This window comes from Mustelus asterias, chromosome 11 (assembly GCF_964213995.1).
Source record: "Mustelus asterias chromosome 11, sMusAst1.hap1.1, whole genome shotgun sequence".
NCBI lineage: Eukaryota > Metazoa > Chordata > Chondrichthyes > Carcharhiniformes > Triakidae > Mustelus > Mustelus asterias.
In genome coordinates, this window is record NC_135811.1 from 24,325,951 (window position 1) to 24,343,594 (window position 17,644).

At 43.3% G+C, this 17,644-nt stretch overlaps 1 protein-coding gene across 2 annotated transcripts in view; it reads left to right on the forward strand.

The window, feature by feature from the left end:
• afap1l2 (actin filament associated protein 1-like 2) overlaps positions 1 to 17,644 on the forward strand; it is a 241,770-nt gene that overhangs the window by 182,150 nt on the left and 41,976 nt on the right. For both annotated transcript variants that reach the window (XR_013498974.1, XM_078223255.1), the window contains exons 5-6: positions 13,952 to 14,042; positions 16,885 to 17,090. Coding sequence is in view for 1 of the 2 variants with exons in the window: in XM_078223255.1 (XP_078079381.1) it covers positions 13,952 to 14,042; positions 16,885 to 17,090 (297 nt within the window). In the remaining variant the exon portion in view is untranslated. The remainder of the gene's footprint in view (positions 1 to 13,951; positions 14,043 to 16,884; positions 17,091 to 17,644) is intronic.

Here is a 17,644-nt window from a genome sequence, read left to right on the forward strand (position 1 = left end):
GGAAATACAGAGCTCAGGGTCTTGACAGCTGAAGGGACAGCCACCAATACTGGGACAGAAGGATCGAGGCTAGAATTAGCGGAGTGCAGATTTCTTTTTGTGGGAAGTGGCACACCGGCAAAACCAGAATTTATTGCCCATCCTGAATTGCCTTTGAACTGGATGGATTGCCAGGCCATTTCAGAGGGCAGTTAAGAGTCACCCAGATTGCTGTGGGTCCAGAACCACATGTAGGCTAGGCCAGGTAAAGGGCATTAGTGAATTAGGTGAGGTTTTTTAACAACGTTAGTTGATAGTTTCATGGTCACCATTACTGAGACTACCTTTATATGCCAGATTTGTTGAGTGATTTTAAATTCCACCAGCTGCCATGGTGGGATTTGAACCTATGTCCCCAGAAAATTAGCCTGGGCCTCTGGATTGCTAGTACTGCAATATTGCCACTTTGCCACCATCGTCCTGATATTTTGGAAGATTGTAGGGCCGACAGAGTGAGAGGGGTGAAGCCATGGAAGAATTTGGAAACAAGGATGAGGATTTTAAAGGAACGCAACTGCTATGGACAGAGTTAGTTTTGTGCATCTATATTAGATCCATGAGGTATGGACTGCACAATTAGAGGCAAACCTGTACTCAAACATTGATGCTGGGTGAGTATTTATTGTAGATGTCCCTCCCCACCCAAAGAATAAGATAAATTGAAGTGTTTAAAGGATAGAAAAGGTGACCAGAGAATGTAAATCCATACTGGTTCCATTGAAATATTACAGTAAAAAAAGTTGGAGCTTGAGGTTGACATGGTGGCACAGTGGTTAGCACTCCTGCCTCACAACGCCAGGGATCTGGGTTCAATTCCCTGCTTGGGTCACCATCTGTGTGGAGTTTGCACATTTTCCTCATGTCTGCATGGGTTTTCTCCGGGTGCTCCAGTTTCCTCCCACAGTCTGAAAGAATCTTAGAAGAATCTTAGCTTAGATGTGTTGGTTACGTCCATTGACCCAAATAGGTGCCAGGGAGTGGCAACTAGGGGAATTTCACAGTAACTTCAATGCAATGTTAATGTAAGCTTTACTTGTGACTAATAAATAAACTTTACTTTACTAGCTACTTTAGCATAAACATGTTTTTAATATATAATTTAATATATGTGGTTACACTGAATTTATCATCCGTTTGTTTGATGATATTTTCAGACTTGTTCCCATTGCTTGGGAGGTTTTCTGAAGCGTTTAAAATGTGCAGCAAAAATTACCACCCATTAATATGCCACCACCCTGCCCCATTTACACATTCTAAACAATCTCCACCGCAGCACTCAGGGTGATTCTAGCTGCAGAGTGGCAGACCCACCAAACATTGGCATGAACTAATTGTGCGCCTGTGGCGAATACACATGCAAAGATATCCTCTCCAGGATTGACACTGTATTCACAGCTTTTTCCTTCACACAGGGAGCGAACACTTCCTGATCCTGCAGAGGCAGGATTGGTGGCGGGACTGGGAGTTCCTCTGATCTTTGAATGATCTAGCGCTAGTCGGGTTAACGAAGCAGTGGCTGCTCACCCGGTAGCAGCAAGGGGGTCAATTAAGTCCATTTTTTGTGAGTGTTGATGACACTGCCAGGATTTTCCTAGTGGTGTTTCGCTGCTTCCTCTGCTTCTTGCCCCTTCCAGTCTGTGCTTCCCTCCCTGTGCCAGTCGCTCTTTGACCTTGCCATGTTGCTCACTCAATGTGTCTTTGTCATTTTGCCCTTTCTACACTACCCTCTCTATGCTGGTGACCCTTCAAGCCTTTTTCTCAGGTATTTTCATGCTGTGTCAAGGGTACTCTTCTCACTTTGTGTTCTGTCACCCCTGGGTGTTGCGGCTCATTGTAATTGCCCCTTCAATTTCCAAGAATGGTATGAAAGAAAGATCTTTGGTTTGACTCATCAGACCCTCTTCCATGCAACAGGGATTAACCATTTTTTGTTTCATGAGGTAGTTGAATACGAATTTGATTTTTTAATCGATTGTTAGAGATTATCTTAATTTTTCCTACTCGTGTCCCTGGCATTTGCCTGTAATTTCCCACAGATTTTTTTTAACAGCTTGGAAGACCATGTGCAGGCTCCCAGCCCAGCGCCAGTCAAACAAGATGCCTTTGTGGTGCATTTCCACACTGCAGTCTTCCATTTGAGGAGGCCATCTGTGGATTGTAACTATTTTTAATTTACACATTTTCTAGGCTTTTGGCATGGTTACAAATCTTGGACATAATAAAACGACAGGGAAACTGTGTAAGAACAGAACTTTCCATCATAACATGGAGCTTTACAGCACTGGTGATAAGGTTTGGGGAATTATTTGAGAACAATGAAAAGACAGGAGGCAAAAAGAAATAGAGCAGACGTGAAGGAACGTCAGAATGGAAGCAAGAAAGTTATAAGTGTATATAGATGGAGAAGATGGGCAATTGGGATTAGCTTTGGGGTTTTTAAAAAATAAGGGCGGCATGGACAAGTTGGGCCGAAGGGCCTGTTTCCATGCTGTAAACCTCTATGACTCTAAGTAACAAGAAGAGGTCAGAGATTCCCATACTTCTGGGAATAAATGACATCAATGGCAGATGGCTAAAATACATGTTGGAAAATCTCAGCAGGTCTGGCAGCATCTGTGGAGAGAGAATAGAGCCAACATTTTGAGTCAGGATGACCTTTCGTCAGATGCTCTGACGAAGGGTCACCCAGACTCGAAACGTTAGCTCCATTCTCTCTCCACAGATGCTGTCCAGACCTGCTGAGTTTCTCCAGCATTTTCTGTTCTTGTTTCAGACTCCCAACATCCAAAGTATTTTGCTTTTGACTTAAACACATGCCTGTACTCCTCCAGTCATTTTCCTGTTCCAGTAATGTAGCTGGTTAAACAAATTCCTGAATTTTCTGCGAAGCTGGGTAAGCTTAATTACTGACAAAATGTATATTTTCTTTGCTCAATATTTATATGTATGCTGCTAGAATTTCTAATGAATGTTATATCCCTTGAGATCCCAGCTGAGGTCCAATACAAGCTGGACTTATGAAAATTCAAAATACTTAGCATTTTTGTAGTGTAGAATATTAATTCACCGCCCAAGAGCACAACAGGGGCTCCTAAATTAGTGTTGACTTCCATGTCTGATCTGTCCTACTGTTGCAGACTGGACTGAGAAAGGATTGCTGAAAATTTGCCTCACTGTGTCCATTAATGGGTTATTTAACTTAAGAAACTTATCACATCACCCTGAAAGTGCAAATGTCACAAATTAAGTCTTCGAGAAATAAATGGGGAGAGGAAGATTTTCTCTGTGCATTTTTGACACTTATACGTCCACTTATAAACTTAGTGCACTGAGACGACCTTCCCCAAGATTTGTTTCCACCTTTGCACTCTTCTAACAGTAGCGTTCACGTTGAGAGGGCAGATAATGGAGTGGGGATTGTTAGGGGCAGAGATCAGAAACCCCAAGTTGTGTTATGAAACTCGAGTAGACCCCCAACTGTTTTTCTGTTTTGGCATTAGTGTGAGGATAAAGTGTTTCACTCCAGGTGTGATTCTACTGACACACTGGGAAGTTTTTATCAAAACAAACTTTATTTAACAATACAGTCTAAATGTAATGAATGAATTAACTTAACATTTACCAATTGAACAATACTTAAACCTGACAAGTTACAGTTCTTAACTGCTAACCTATCCCTATGAGTTTCAATTCAAGCAATATTCCTCTTACAGACTTAAAAGCCCTCTTCAAAATCAGTTTGAAACCCCCCAGGCTTATGTGCTTGTACTTGTTAACAGTCCCAGTTTTGAACACCTCTGGAGGGAGACAGACAACTGTCTGCTGACAGCCCCAAAACAGCAGTCTCCAGAGCGAGTGACAGAGATATTTCTTGATTCTTTCAGAACTAAACAGAAACTGTTGTAAAATAAAAGAGAACTACAGGGACAGGTTTAGGGTGCTGGGGGGTAGGTACAGGGGAGATGTTAGGGGTACGTTTTTCACACAGAGGGTGGTGGGCGAGTGGAATCGGCTGCCGTCAGTGGTGGTGGAGGTGAACTCAATAGGGTCTTTTAAGAGACTCCTGGATGAGTACATGGAGCATAATAGGATGGAGGGTTATAGGTAGGTCTAGAAGGTAGGGATGTGTTCGGCACAACTTGTGGGCTAAAGGGCCTGTTTGTGCTGTAGTTTTTCTATGTTTCTATGTATCTTCTGCGCAATCTTGACTCCGCCCATTCACATGACTCTGCCTCTGTCAATCAACCCAATCAAAACCTTACTTTGAAAACCCAGGGGAAAACCCAAATAAACAAAAATGTATTAACTCAAACTGCAAAAACAAACCATCCCTCGCTAAAATCAATCATTAGCCTGCATTCTCAGCAAGTGAGCTGCCTGATGCAGACAACTCTGCACCATGTAAAATAGGGCTGAATTTTAAACATACCTTTCACAAGAAACATGATATGAATACATTACTTAAAGGCACAGTATCATTACAGGATTCCTTGCCCAGTTTATAGTTTGCCAATTTTTCTACTGGAAGTAAGACCAGGTCAGGTGAATGCACCTCAAATATGGATGGCAGTATCCAGATGAAGTGATAATGATGGAGTGGTATGCCCCACATTCAAAATCTCAACAGTTTAGCCACAGCTCTCCACTCACCACAACTTGGGTTGTCCATACTCCCGGTGTGCCCGGGATCCTACCAGGATCAACATCAATGTCCCAGTGGCCAAAAAAAAAGCAATCTTGGAGATTTTAAGAGATATTTTTAAAAAATCAATCCCATAATTTGTTGTTTCTTTCCCCTGAGAAGGGAAAATAAACTACAACTCCCGTCATCGTGAGGCGTTGTCCTGCCGTGACATCACATCCAGCGCAGCGCCACCCAATCACATTCAAATCTTAAACCGAATAAAAAAGCAAGGAGGACTTCAACTGGCTGATTTTGATGGATTGCAATGGGATTGGTGGGATATACATTTTACTGAGGGATTGGATGCATGCAGTGAGTGATAGCTCAAGTGCGATGGGGGTGAACAATGTTTCAGATCACTTCACTCAATCAATACCACAGAGTTGGAGAGAGAAACAAAATCTATTTTTTCTCAATTTTAGCAGTTTTTAACATCCCTGTTTGAATCCATGGCATTAGATCTTGCACATGCCCCTTCAGAGTGAATAAAGCTTCTTTTTCCCTTTAAATTTTAATCGTTATTCACCCTTGCTGCAAATTTGTCCTGTTTGCCTTGTTAAAGTTGATTTGTTTTCATCTCTCGCGGTCCTTTAGAACTCGCTTACGCCGCATATTTCTGTGGCATCACATTCGCCAACGCCTCCTGGAATATGTCGAGCCAGAGTTGGCAACCCTAACCACGCCATTTCTGCAGCTACTGATCTGGCCAACTGCGCCCTTCTTTTCAGGGATTCACTGAATCCCACTGCTGTAAATGGGTTTTCCCGTTGTCCACACCCTCCACCACAGGGTTTGGGCGTTGTCATCGGCGGAACCAGAAGATTCCGCTGGCAGGAACGGCCAGAAGATTTTGTCCATTTCTTTGATTCCCATTCCGTAGCTGCTGACTCCGTCTCTCTCCCAGGCAACTGTTTGAGGCTGAATCAGGACTGTTCACAACCTTGGTGTTATATTTGACCCAGAGATAAACTTGTAACTACACATCCCCATCATTATCAAGGATAGGTACATTTTTGAACAGTAAAGGAATTAAGGGTTATGGTGAGCGGGTGGGTAAGTGGAGCTGAGTCCACAAAAAGATCAGCCATGATCTTATTGAATGGCGGAGCAGGCTCGAGGGGCCAGATGGCCTACTCCTACTCCTAGTTCTTATGTTCTTATGTAAACCTATCCACCCCCTGAACTGTCAGTGACTCTTCCCCTGTCTCAGCTCATTTACTGCTGAAATCCTCAGCTATTCTTTTGGTACCTCTGGATTTGACTGTTCCAATGCATTCCTGTTTGGCATTCCACATTCAACCCTCCCTAAACTTGATTTTATCAAAAATCTGCAATGAAAAGTTAGTAATGGTAACCATAAGACCACCAACTTGTCATCTGGTTCAATAAAGCCCTTCAGGGAAGAAAATCTGCTGTCCTCATCCAGTCTGCCCCATGTAGTATAAAGGGTTAATAGCTATTATGCTAATCGCTAATCAGAGATGTCAGATCACGTGTCTCTAGACCTCAGAGACAGATGGGTGGGACCTTCCGGCCGTGCTCGACCCAAAACCAGAAAATCACACCCGAGGTCAACGGACCTTTGCATGGTCCGCCCCCATCCACTACAATTCCCGTGGCAGGCAGGATGGGAAAATTCCCCCCAGCTGTCTCTGGAAGGAACCTCATAGTTATCTGTCCCTGTACATAGTTGTATATAATTAATATGTGTTTGGAAGTTCCTGGATGCTTTGTTTCCAGTGGTATCTGTTAAATACCCTGGCTCTATTACTGATATGACTTCAATGTGACTTCAGACCTACAGCAATAGGGTTGACTCTGAAGTGCCCTCTGAAATGACCCAGTGTGCAGGGTAGATTGAGTGTGGCACGAGTCAGCAGGTAGTGCCGCAGAGCATGGCAATCCTTACTGTAATAAAAACAAACTACTGCGGATGCTGGAATCTGAAACAGAAAAGGAAAATGCTGGAAAATCTCAGCAGGTCTGACAGCATCTGTTTAGAGAGGACAGAGTTAACATTTCAAGTCTGGATCCACACTCGAAACGTTATCTCTATTCTCTCTCCACAGATGCTGTCAGACCGACTGAGATTTTCCAGCGTTTTCTGTTTCTGTTGTGTTGGCAATCCCTATGCCCGTTATGGGGCCTTATTCAATTTCTCCTGACAGCTCTTTTACTTAAAAGCGATGGATTTTCCGTTGGATCATGGAGAAAAAAATTGTTAATACGAGAGGGCCTGGAATGAAGAGGTTACGCTGTGGTTTAATGTGGTGTAACAAGCATCATCTGTACAAAGCTACAAGAAAGCCAAGTTCCCCTGCTGACTGGTCTGTGATGTGTCTGTGCTTGCACCAGACTGGGTGCCCCATTTGTATCACAACCTTGTTGTTCGAAGACAAAGAAATAGTGGCAGTTCTAGAAAAGTGACTATGAAAAAGAAATTAGCTTTTGAGGACGTGTCCACACAGGCATCAAAGTGCATGTTGTAGGATAACAAGCTATATTAGGATATGACTTCAGAAACCACAAACCAGACACTTAATAAGGCAGTTAATTGCATCCATGTGACCACAAACAAGGCTTATATTTGAAGCAAATGCCTTTGCGTCAACTTGTTTGCACCCAGTTGATATTTTGTGGCTGTTCCCTGCGCGCAGTGGGTGATAAATTCAGTTTTTTGATGAAATGTTGTTTATCCCCAGTCCTTTGTAGAACACTGCGTCTTTCAATTTTACAGAATATCGTTTGCGAGGAGATTAGTTAATGAGAAACATATTCAAATGCTCCAAGATGCAGAGGAAGTCCAACCATCCAAGATTAAATGCCGAACACATTATGCTCACATTCTGCTTGAGAGTTTTACGATATCTAATGAAGAAAACCCTATAAATTATTAAAAAACACAGCTTTTAACCATTACACTAATATTTTGAATGTTGAACATATATCAATCACATCATCAAAAAATTATTTCCCACCCACCCCCAAAAAATAAGAATCATGTATTCTGATTGCAATCTGAATAATCTTCTTCGTGAACAGGATCACACGCAAGGTTGGGAGTTGGAGGAGACAAATCCATCCTGAAATTAAGTTTGTGACTGAATCTCTGCTTTGTTCGCGGATTGTCGAGCCGTGAACTATGAATGCACACACAAGCAATAAGGTTTATTTAGCGTATGTACAGAGGAAAAGATACAAAAAATGCCTCAAGGTGGAGGCACCATCTTCTTACCTTACCTGTGGTGGCAGGCTGCAGTTCTCTCTGTACAGGAAGGCCTCCTATTGGTCCTCCAACTTTATGAGCTCACCTACTATCCTTCAGTGGATGTCGAGTCTGCCCTCTGGTCACAGCCTGGCCAGTCCAGCCAAAATAACATTCGTGCCAATGCACCTGATACAGTGCGGGGACAGGGCCTGCACTATGCTTAACGTGGAAAATCTTGCTGCCGTAATAAAATCCTAAATATTCCCTTTATAAAGGGAATATTTCACATTGTCCCGTCCACCTGCACAGGGGAAAACCTTCCCCACAATGGATTTAGGTCTGGTCTATATTGGGTCAGAGCAATGTCACCTGGCTGGCGCATTCCGATTGAGTTGACTGTGAGATAACAAGATCTTTAACTATTAACAACCAAATATACAATGTGGTGGAGAGTAGATTTGATGACACTGGGTGTGAATAAGATGCAACATTTTTTTTCAAAATTATAATCTTCCCATTTTCTTTCATATTTGGTTTGAACGTCTCTAAAAGAGAAAACACAAATTAGTGTTTATTACCTGCTGAAATGGAGTCACGACTTTAGCATTTGAGATAACAACAAGATCACAAGATTTATAAAGTTACTGCAAATGGCATTACACCGGGGAAAAGACAGACCCTTCACTGTACTTTGTAACTTGTACTGGAAAATATTAAATGCTGAATTTAATTTAATATTTTCTGTGCTAAAAGTCGCTGCGATCGGTAGACTTGCGCGCAGCTCTTGTTTTCAGTTCTTTCTGCCAATTGGAAGCTGAAAAGGTCAAGAGTGCCACTTGCTGCTGGGAGAAAGTCGCCAGCTCCACGCATACTTGGTGCCAATCCCTTCCCACATTGGAGTCTCCCAGATGGCTGGAATAGGCCATGGAGTCTGCAAAGAGGACTTCAACACTATCGGCTCTGACGCAACCCTAAACGGTGTAGTGGCCCACCTGAGGTGCCTTCTAGCATTTCCACGACAACGATAAAGAGTGTTGTTGCATGCTTTCAGCTCCAAAGCGTGTCATAAGATAATCCATGAATCCAAACCCTTCACCCTAAGCAAGTTTGTGGCCTTTTTAAAAATCCTCAAAAGGACATGTGCCAACTCTTAATTAGTCATGCATAAAGGGCAGAATTTCTCAGGATAGCTTGGTCACTCTCCTAACTCCTAGATCTTGACTCGAGTTGCGTGTTTGGACAGTAGAGAGGACATGTCCCCTTTTCTTCTTGCTCTGCCTCTTTCTGTTCGGCTCACGTCCAACCCTTATTGTCCCTTGTGATGTCTTGCCCTTCTATTGTGGCTTGTTGTCTTCTTGAGTTGAGTGGTTGGGTTGGAGACAGGGAAGGAAAGGCTACAATCAGAGAATCTACCTGGAAATGGCAACCAGATTCCATCCTATTTTTCAATTACATAAGAACATAAGAAATAGGAGCAGGAGTAGGCCATCTAGCCCCTCGAGCCTGCCCCGCCATTCAATAAGATCATGGCTGATCTGACGTGGATCAGTACCACTTACCCGCCTGATCCCCATAACCCTTAATTCCCTTACAGATCAGGAATCCATCCATCCGCGCTTTAAACATATTCAGCGAGGTAGCCTCCACCACCTCAGTGGGCAGAGAATTCCAGAGATTCACCACCCTCTGGGAGAAGAAGTTCCTCCTCAACTCTGTCTTAAACCGACCCCCCTTTATTTTGAGGCTGTATCCTCTAGTTTTAACTTCCTTACTAAGTGGAAAGAATCTCTCCGCCTCCACCCTATCCAGCCCCCGCATTATCTTATAAGTCTCCATAAGATCCCCCCTCATCCTTCTAAACTCCAACGAGTACAAACCCAATCTCCTCAGCCTCTCCTCATAATCCAAACCCCTCATCTCCGGTATCAACCTGGTGAACCTTCTCTGCACTCCCTCCAATGCCAATATATCCTTCCTCATATAAGGGGACCAATACTGCACACAGTATTCCAGCTGCGGCCTCACCAATGCCCTGTACAGGTGCATCAAGACATCCCTGCTTTTATATTCTATCCCCCTCGCAATATAGGCCAACATCCCATTTGCCTTCTTGATCACCTGTTGTACCTGCAGACTGGGCTTTTGCGTCTCATGCACAAGGACCCCCAGGTCCCTTTGCACGGTAGCATGTTTTAATTTGTTTCCATTGAGATAGTAATCCCATTTGTTATTATTTCCTCCAAAGTGTATAACCTCGCATTTATCAACGTTATACTCCATTTGCCATATCCTCGCCCACTCACTCAGCCTGTCCAAATCTCTCTGCAGATCTTCTCCGTCCTCCACACGATTCACTTTTCCACTTATCTTTGTGTCGTCTGCAAACTTCGTTACCCTACACTCCGTCCCCTCCTCCAGATCATCTATATAAATGGTAAACAGTTGCGGCCCGAGTACCGATCCCTGCGGCGGAATTCAGAGATCCAGTGTGTTGCCACCTTGGACTTGACAGTAATTTTGGACTCAAAGGATTTATATTAAATTTGGTTGAGCAGGCATGAAGTAGGGCAGAGAAATTCCGCCACAGTGCAGTTGTTCACAATGACTGGGGTCGTTTTAAAGATGTATTATGGGTTGACTGCAAGGGTTGTTCTTCAGCCTTTGTTTAGTCTCCTAATGTTGCTGATGATGATTTTGAGCAGGCTTTTTGCAAGCTCAGCCCCTAGCCTTCACACATTATGTTGTCTGAAATAGAGTTCACCAGAGTCCACGGAGGAATTCTTCAAATGGAGACATTTGAAGTGAAACTTAAAAATAAATAAATAAATTTAAGCCATTCAGGTATTTTATGGGCAAGATGTTTCTGCTGAGTTGTCTTCTAAGTTAATTCAAGATCACAAAAGTGGCACAGATTTGTTACTCATATGGCATTGTGGGTCAACCCGCACCACGTGGATTGCAGCATTTCAAGAAGGCAGCTCACCACCTCCTTCTCAAAGACAATTAGGGATGGGCAATAAATGCTGGCCAGCCAGCGACATCCATGTTCCACGAATGAATAAAAAAAAAATGAAGATCATTATCCTCTCATTAATAAGAAAGCACTTTATAAACGTGACTAAATTTCAGACAGAGTGTGGTAAAAATGAGATTTCAACAAAACTGCTATAATTCAAGAACAGGATGGGCAGACGTTAGGCAGCATGATGGGATTGTGGTCTCGCATGGCTCTTCCATTTTAAACAGACTGAATTCAGGCACAGGAGGCCTCCTGACCTCCACAGGTGGGGAGAGACCTTATGTAACATTGCTGGAGTCATGGCTCCATGATGTGATCCGTGCCACCATGTGACTTTAACCACAGGAATCAGGAAGCTCACTCCCCGCACAAGCTGCCAGTGGCAGGAGGCAGCAGGGTGGCCAGGCGATGCCAAGTTAAGTATTTTTTAATTCAGCTTTCCATGAGGACTCTTGGTGGGAAGCAAGAATGCTATTCCCAGCCCTGCAAGGAATCCATGGGCCTCATCAACCTCAACATCCCCTCACCCTCCCAGAGTCAGCATCTGGATTGAGTTTTCCTATTGGGGCTGCATAGTGTTAAGTAAAATAAAATGGCACATTTCACAAGAATTAAATGCTCCACCATTTCTGAAACTTATCCTTAGTGATGCTTTAGTGGCAGGTTCTGTCATCTACTGGGCAAAGATGCATTTCATCACTGTCCTTTGTAACAGCGTCAGAAAACAATTGGCATCATGCAGTCCTTTATTTCCCATGCGCAGTGCCATGGGAGATTGGTACGTGCCCTCGTATGTACTTATCAAAATGTTCATCATATATTTGACTGACTGTAATTCATATTCACAACAGTGATCAATCAGAACTGAACAGACATGGAATGTACTAGCCAGAAATGAAAACTATCAGTCAGCAAATTGAAATGACTGCCTGTAAAAAAACCAGTAGTCAGCAACCAACTTCCAATAGCCACGAGGAAGAAAGAAATCATAGAATCCTTACAGTGCAGAAGGAGGCCATTCAGCCCATCCAACCTGCACCAACCACAATCCCACCCAGGCCCTATCCCCATAACCCCATGCATTTACCCTAGCTAGTCCCCCTGAAACTAAGGGGCAATTTAGCATGGCTGATGCACCTAACCAGCACATTTTTGGACTGTGGGAGGAAACCGGAGCACCCAGAGGAAACCCACACAGACACGGGGAGAATGTGCAAATTCCATATGGACAGTGACCCAAGCCTGGAATCGAACCCGGGATCCTGGCACTGTGAGGCAGCAGTGCTAACCACTGTGCCACCATGCCACCCCAGCCGATGAGATCACTTTATATATTTTGGGCTATAATGCTCAGCCACCAGCTTGCCATGCTCAATAAACTGAAGGCTCAATGCTGAAAGTAAGGTTTGTAACATCGTTCAGACGGTAATAATAATTGGCCAGAATTCTTTGGCAGTTCACACACCATCGCTGCTGACAGCGAGAACGGAGAATTTGGCGCTCAGCTAAATCTCCATTCACTGCAGCGGGGCTGGAGAATCTTAGCCGTGGGCGAGGTCAGGGAATCTGGCCCGATAGATTTTCTGGAAAATGATTAAACTTAGCCATGCAGTAAGATTTTCTGTCCTTGAACCATGACCAAGAATACTTTCTGTTGGAAGCTAGTGATCTCTGAGAAATGTGATTCTTCAGGGTTTACCAGACCTTACACGCTCCTCTGAAGAGATTCAACAAGGTAACGCAGTATTGTTAGTATGCATTTAGCTAAAAAGAACTGACAGCGAGATTGATCATTAACAATATGGAGCAGGACTGATGTCTGTTGGTCTTTCTGTGTATGAATGAAAAATGGCTGCAGTAAAAATTAATGTGATGCTGACAGTAGTTTCTCCACTTTACAATACCAATCATTTTAAGGGTCGATAGGCCACGACGAATGATTTAGGATGGAAAAATTGTCAACGTTGCAGGGTAGTTGTACAGTTAAAGGTAAAACACAAGCAATCAGAAGGGATACTTTTCGTGCAGAGCCTGTAAATTCCCTTTGGCCAGATTTTGATGTTAATCATCTGCTCATTTTAAAGTGCCAATATTCTGTCTCCCTCAGCATGTCCAAGAGTGAAAGAAATTTCCATTAGTTACTGACGTTCAACCAACTGGCCATGTGGTATACTCAACCGTACATGTCAGTTAAGCTATGGTAGGCGGACCCCATGCCAAATTTCTAAGCAGCTGTTGCAGTATCCGGTTTAAAAACAGGCTTAGAAACAGAACATCTGTACTTCAAACATATCACTGATTAGCATTAAAGGGTGATATTTGCCTTGGTAGAAGAATTTTGGGCGGCATTGTTTCACTGCGCTGTCCTAATCGTTACGTAATCTTCTGCGGTCAGATACATTCCTCATCACTCTGCTGTGGCTGATCCATCTTTCAGAGCACATGGTGCAATGTAACGCCCATGACAGCTCTGTTGGAGAGAAAATTCCTGTGTGATTTTAGATAATGCTGATGTAAGTGTTTTGAGGCTAGCAATCTATCACCATTTCAACAAACTCTCGCCTTAACTCAGGCAGCGGTGGGTTAGAAGGTCCTGGAGTTGGGCAAGGATGTGGATACACTGGTACCTGGTCTGATGGCAGGATTTCAGCCGCGGGAACAGAACATGCTCTCACCTCATACAGGGTCCAAGGTATGAAATGGTGGATGGGGTATTAATAATCCAGACAGGGCAGCCAGGGAAATGGTTTCTTTTAACTTATACTCCTTCCCATTGAGTAAATAGACTGAAAACTGTATTTTCTCTTCACAGGTGTTGACTGACCTATTGTAGGTTTCCAGCATTTTCTATTTTCAGTTTTCCAACACTTGTCGTTTTCTTTCTTTGTGTCCTGTATACATGTAGAGTTGATCCTATACAACCTACATGTATGGAGGGGCAGTATATCTAATATCGCAGCAGCTAAGTACTTAGTATTTGTCTGTTTTGTTTTGTCCGCAGATACCAGACAGGGAGCCATTTCCTTTATCCAGAATGGAGCCTCTTGAAGGCCATTATGAGGAGGCTGAACCATATGACACAGTCAATAATGGTACGTCATTGTATTACAAGTGTAGCACTGGGTCACAGGAATGCGCTGGAAATATATGTCAGCAATACTATTTTGTGGGAAATGTTTGCTTACATGTATAATTAACTTTCAGAAAATGTTTTAATTTTAAAACTATTGATGGGTGCTGCAATCTCCACCCTCTCCTCTGAACTTCAGAAATTTTTGGCAGAATTTTGGCCTGGCAATTTTAGGGGTTTTAACGCTGGCAATTTATCACCATTTCAACACACTCTCACTTTGACTCAGGTAGTGCTGGGTTGGAAGATTCACGAGTTGGACTAGGATGGGATACACTGGTACCTGGCTTTATCGCAGGATTTCAGCTGCCTTAGTAAGGGACAGAACATGTCCTCGCCTCATGCAAGGTCCATGGTATAAAATGCGTGTTGGAGTAAATGGGTGCTCCTACTGCTGGGAGTTAAAAGGTTTTCCGCGAGAGTGAGGCCAGGGTTACTGATCAGAGCAGGTGGATCCTGCTAAGTAGTGGCAGAAGTGGGTGCAATCTAAAGGTTCAGGTCAGGATTGTGGCCTGGAAGCCTGAAAGAGTAGAATTCTTTTTCTTTAAAGTTAGTTCCTGAGAGCGACATGCCATCCACTCCAGAAGCAGCAAACTACTGGACTTTCCAACATGCTGTTGGGAGGTGGTGGCAGAGTGGTATTTTCACCAAACTGGTAATCCAGTGACCCAGGGCAAGATCTGGGGACTGCAGTTCAAATCCCATCATGGCAGTTGGTGAAATTTGAATTCAATTTTTTTTAAAATCTGGAAATAAAATTCTAATGATGACCATTAAACTATTGTTGTAAAAACCCATCTGGTTCACTAATATCCTTCCCTGGTCTGATCTACATGTGACTCCAGATCCACAGCAATGTGGTTGACTCTCAAATGCCCTCTAAAATGGCTAAGCCCGCAGCCTGTAAAAAAATGTCCTTACTGCCGGTTCTTCCCAGGTAAGACAAGAAACTTCTCATCAACCTTGGCAAAGTCAATGGCAGAGGTCCCAGATGGGTGTACTAAACACATGCTGGGATATTCTTTCCCCGTTATGTCATGCAGCCTATCTGTGTAATTAGATAGCTACTTTACTCATGGTGTATAGTGTTACATTTTTGGTTACTATTTCAAATCACTAGTTCCATCTTTCTTTTCCAGAATTATTGTTTTCCCAGGCTGCTTTACCACTGTTCTGTTCATGTTGTTTTAAGTTTATAATGAATAAATAACTTTTAAATGCCCCAGATTAAAGGATCAGGAAGAAAAAGCTAACAATTTTGTTCAGTGAAGCCTTGATATGCACAAAAAAGAAGAAAGATATGCATTTATTTGGCACTTACCTTGACTACCAGATGTCTCAAAGAACCTTACAGTCCATGAAGTATTTTCTGAATTGGAGTCACGGTTATAATGTAGAAAACACGGTGTCTGATTGAACACAATAAATTCCCAGAATCAGCAATGTGATCATGACCAGATAATCTGTTTCTGTGATGTTGATTGAGTGTAAAAATTGGCCAGGACATTAGGGATAACTCCTCTGGCCAGAATTTTACATTGCTTGTCTTGGAACACGTAAAATTGCGCGAGAAGACGCAAACACACACTCTGACATTGTCACGCAGTCGCACAATATTTCGGTTGGTGGACACACGCGAGAGTGAGGAGTGCACCCGCCAACAGTCAGGCAGGCAATTTAGCCCAGTAAGGGACCAATTGAAAGTGATTCTATGTGGCCTGCCTAATTTTAAGGTTGGCAAGCAGGTTGATTGGCCACACGGTCTTTACGTTTTAGCTGCAACCTCGATCCAGGGTGGGTTGAAATGTCAAGGCTGAAATAAAATTTTAAAAGGTGCCTGGGGACTGAGGTTTGTCTATGAATTTGTTAACTAGAATCTTAGAATATCTACAATGCAGAAGGAGGCCATTCGGCCCATCGAGCCTGCACCGACCACAAACCCCACCCATGCCCTATCCTTGTAACCCCACGTATTTCCCCTTGCTAATCCCCCTGAAACTAAAGGGCAACTTACCATGGCCAATCCACCTAATCCACGCATCTTCGGACTAGATAATGTTTGCAGTGGTTTTCCAACGAGATTTATTTGTACAGATCTCCTTGAGACAGCTCCGAGAAGCGCCAGCCCGTATCCTCCCCTTACTCAGCACCTGTCCTCTCTGGCAGCCCTGAGCCTTTCCCAGCATGCATTACATGCTGGCTGCCCATTAATTGGCTAGACAGTGGGAAACCACATTTTGGGGCCGATAGCAACTGTAAGCGTGTTTTGTGCCCTTTTCCAGGCTTACTGAGTGCACACGCCTAGAGGGTACAGAATTCATTCCCTGATTTTTCTTTGAAATAATGTCATGGGATCTTTTATATCTCATCTAAAAGATGGTACCTCCAACAGTGCAGTACTCCTTCCATACTGCACTCATGTGTCAGCCTTGATTTTTATGCTCAAGTCCTGGAACGAGACATGACCCTGGGACAACGCCGGCATTTCCACATCATGACCTTTGCAGGTGTCAGTGCTACCAACTGAGTCATAGCTGACACCATTAAAGGATGGAGGAAAATAGACTGAAAGAAGTAATAATGGGTGGTACTAATGAACATCATTTTTCCAGAGTGTTGTTTATTGGTGAATGCTTTTCTTGGCAAATGGGAAGGGATTTGTTTGATAATCATTGAACAAACAGGCAAGGATTAATTCCTGTAGTGTGGTCTTTGCTGGATTAAAAAGAATTACAGTGTTGCACTAAATTATAATTATGTGATAATGACTATGTTAAAAACTTTGATGCTCTTGTTTACGATAGATGAGGTCGATGCTGTCAGTAGCTCTTATGAATCCTATGACGAGGAAGAGAACACCAAGGGGAAATCAATGACCCATCAGTGGCCTTCTCCAGAGGCCTCCATTGAACTGATGAAAGATGCCCGAATCTGTGCATTCCTCTGGCGAAAGAAGTGGCTGGGACAGTGGGCCAAACAACTGTGTGTCATAAAAGAGTGCAAACTACTGGTAAATGGGCAGCACTGTTGCAAAGTATTGTTGTTTGACACTTTGAAAGATTTTTTAAAATCAACCTATGAAGGAAGTTTCAAAAACAAATGAAATCCTAACACCAGTGCAAGCATTCTTTATTTATTGGGTGGGGCAGTTTATTTAGGCTGCGGGGGGAATAAAAAGCACTGATGGAGGAGTAAGAATTTTACTTAAACAGTAATCCATGTTGGACAGCTCGGGGAGTGGAGGATAACACATCCAAATATTCAAAATGGACACTTTATCAACAAAGTTGCACGTTTTCCTCATGTCTGCATGGATTTCCTCCGGGTGCTCCGATTTCCTCCCACAGAGTCATAGAATCCCTACAATTCAGAAGAAGGCCATTCGGCCCATCGAGTCTGTACCGACCACAATCCCACCCAGGCCCTATTCCTGTAATCCCACTTATTTACCCTGCTAATCCCCCTGACACTAAGGGGCAATTTCGTATGGCCAATCAACCTAACCCGCACATCTTTGGATTGTGGGAGGAAACCGGAGCATCCGAAGGAAACTCACGCAGACAC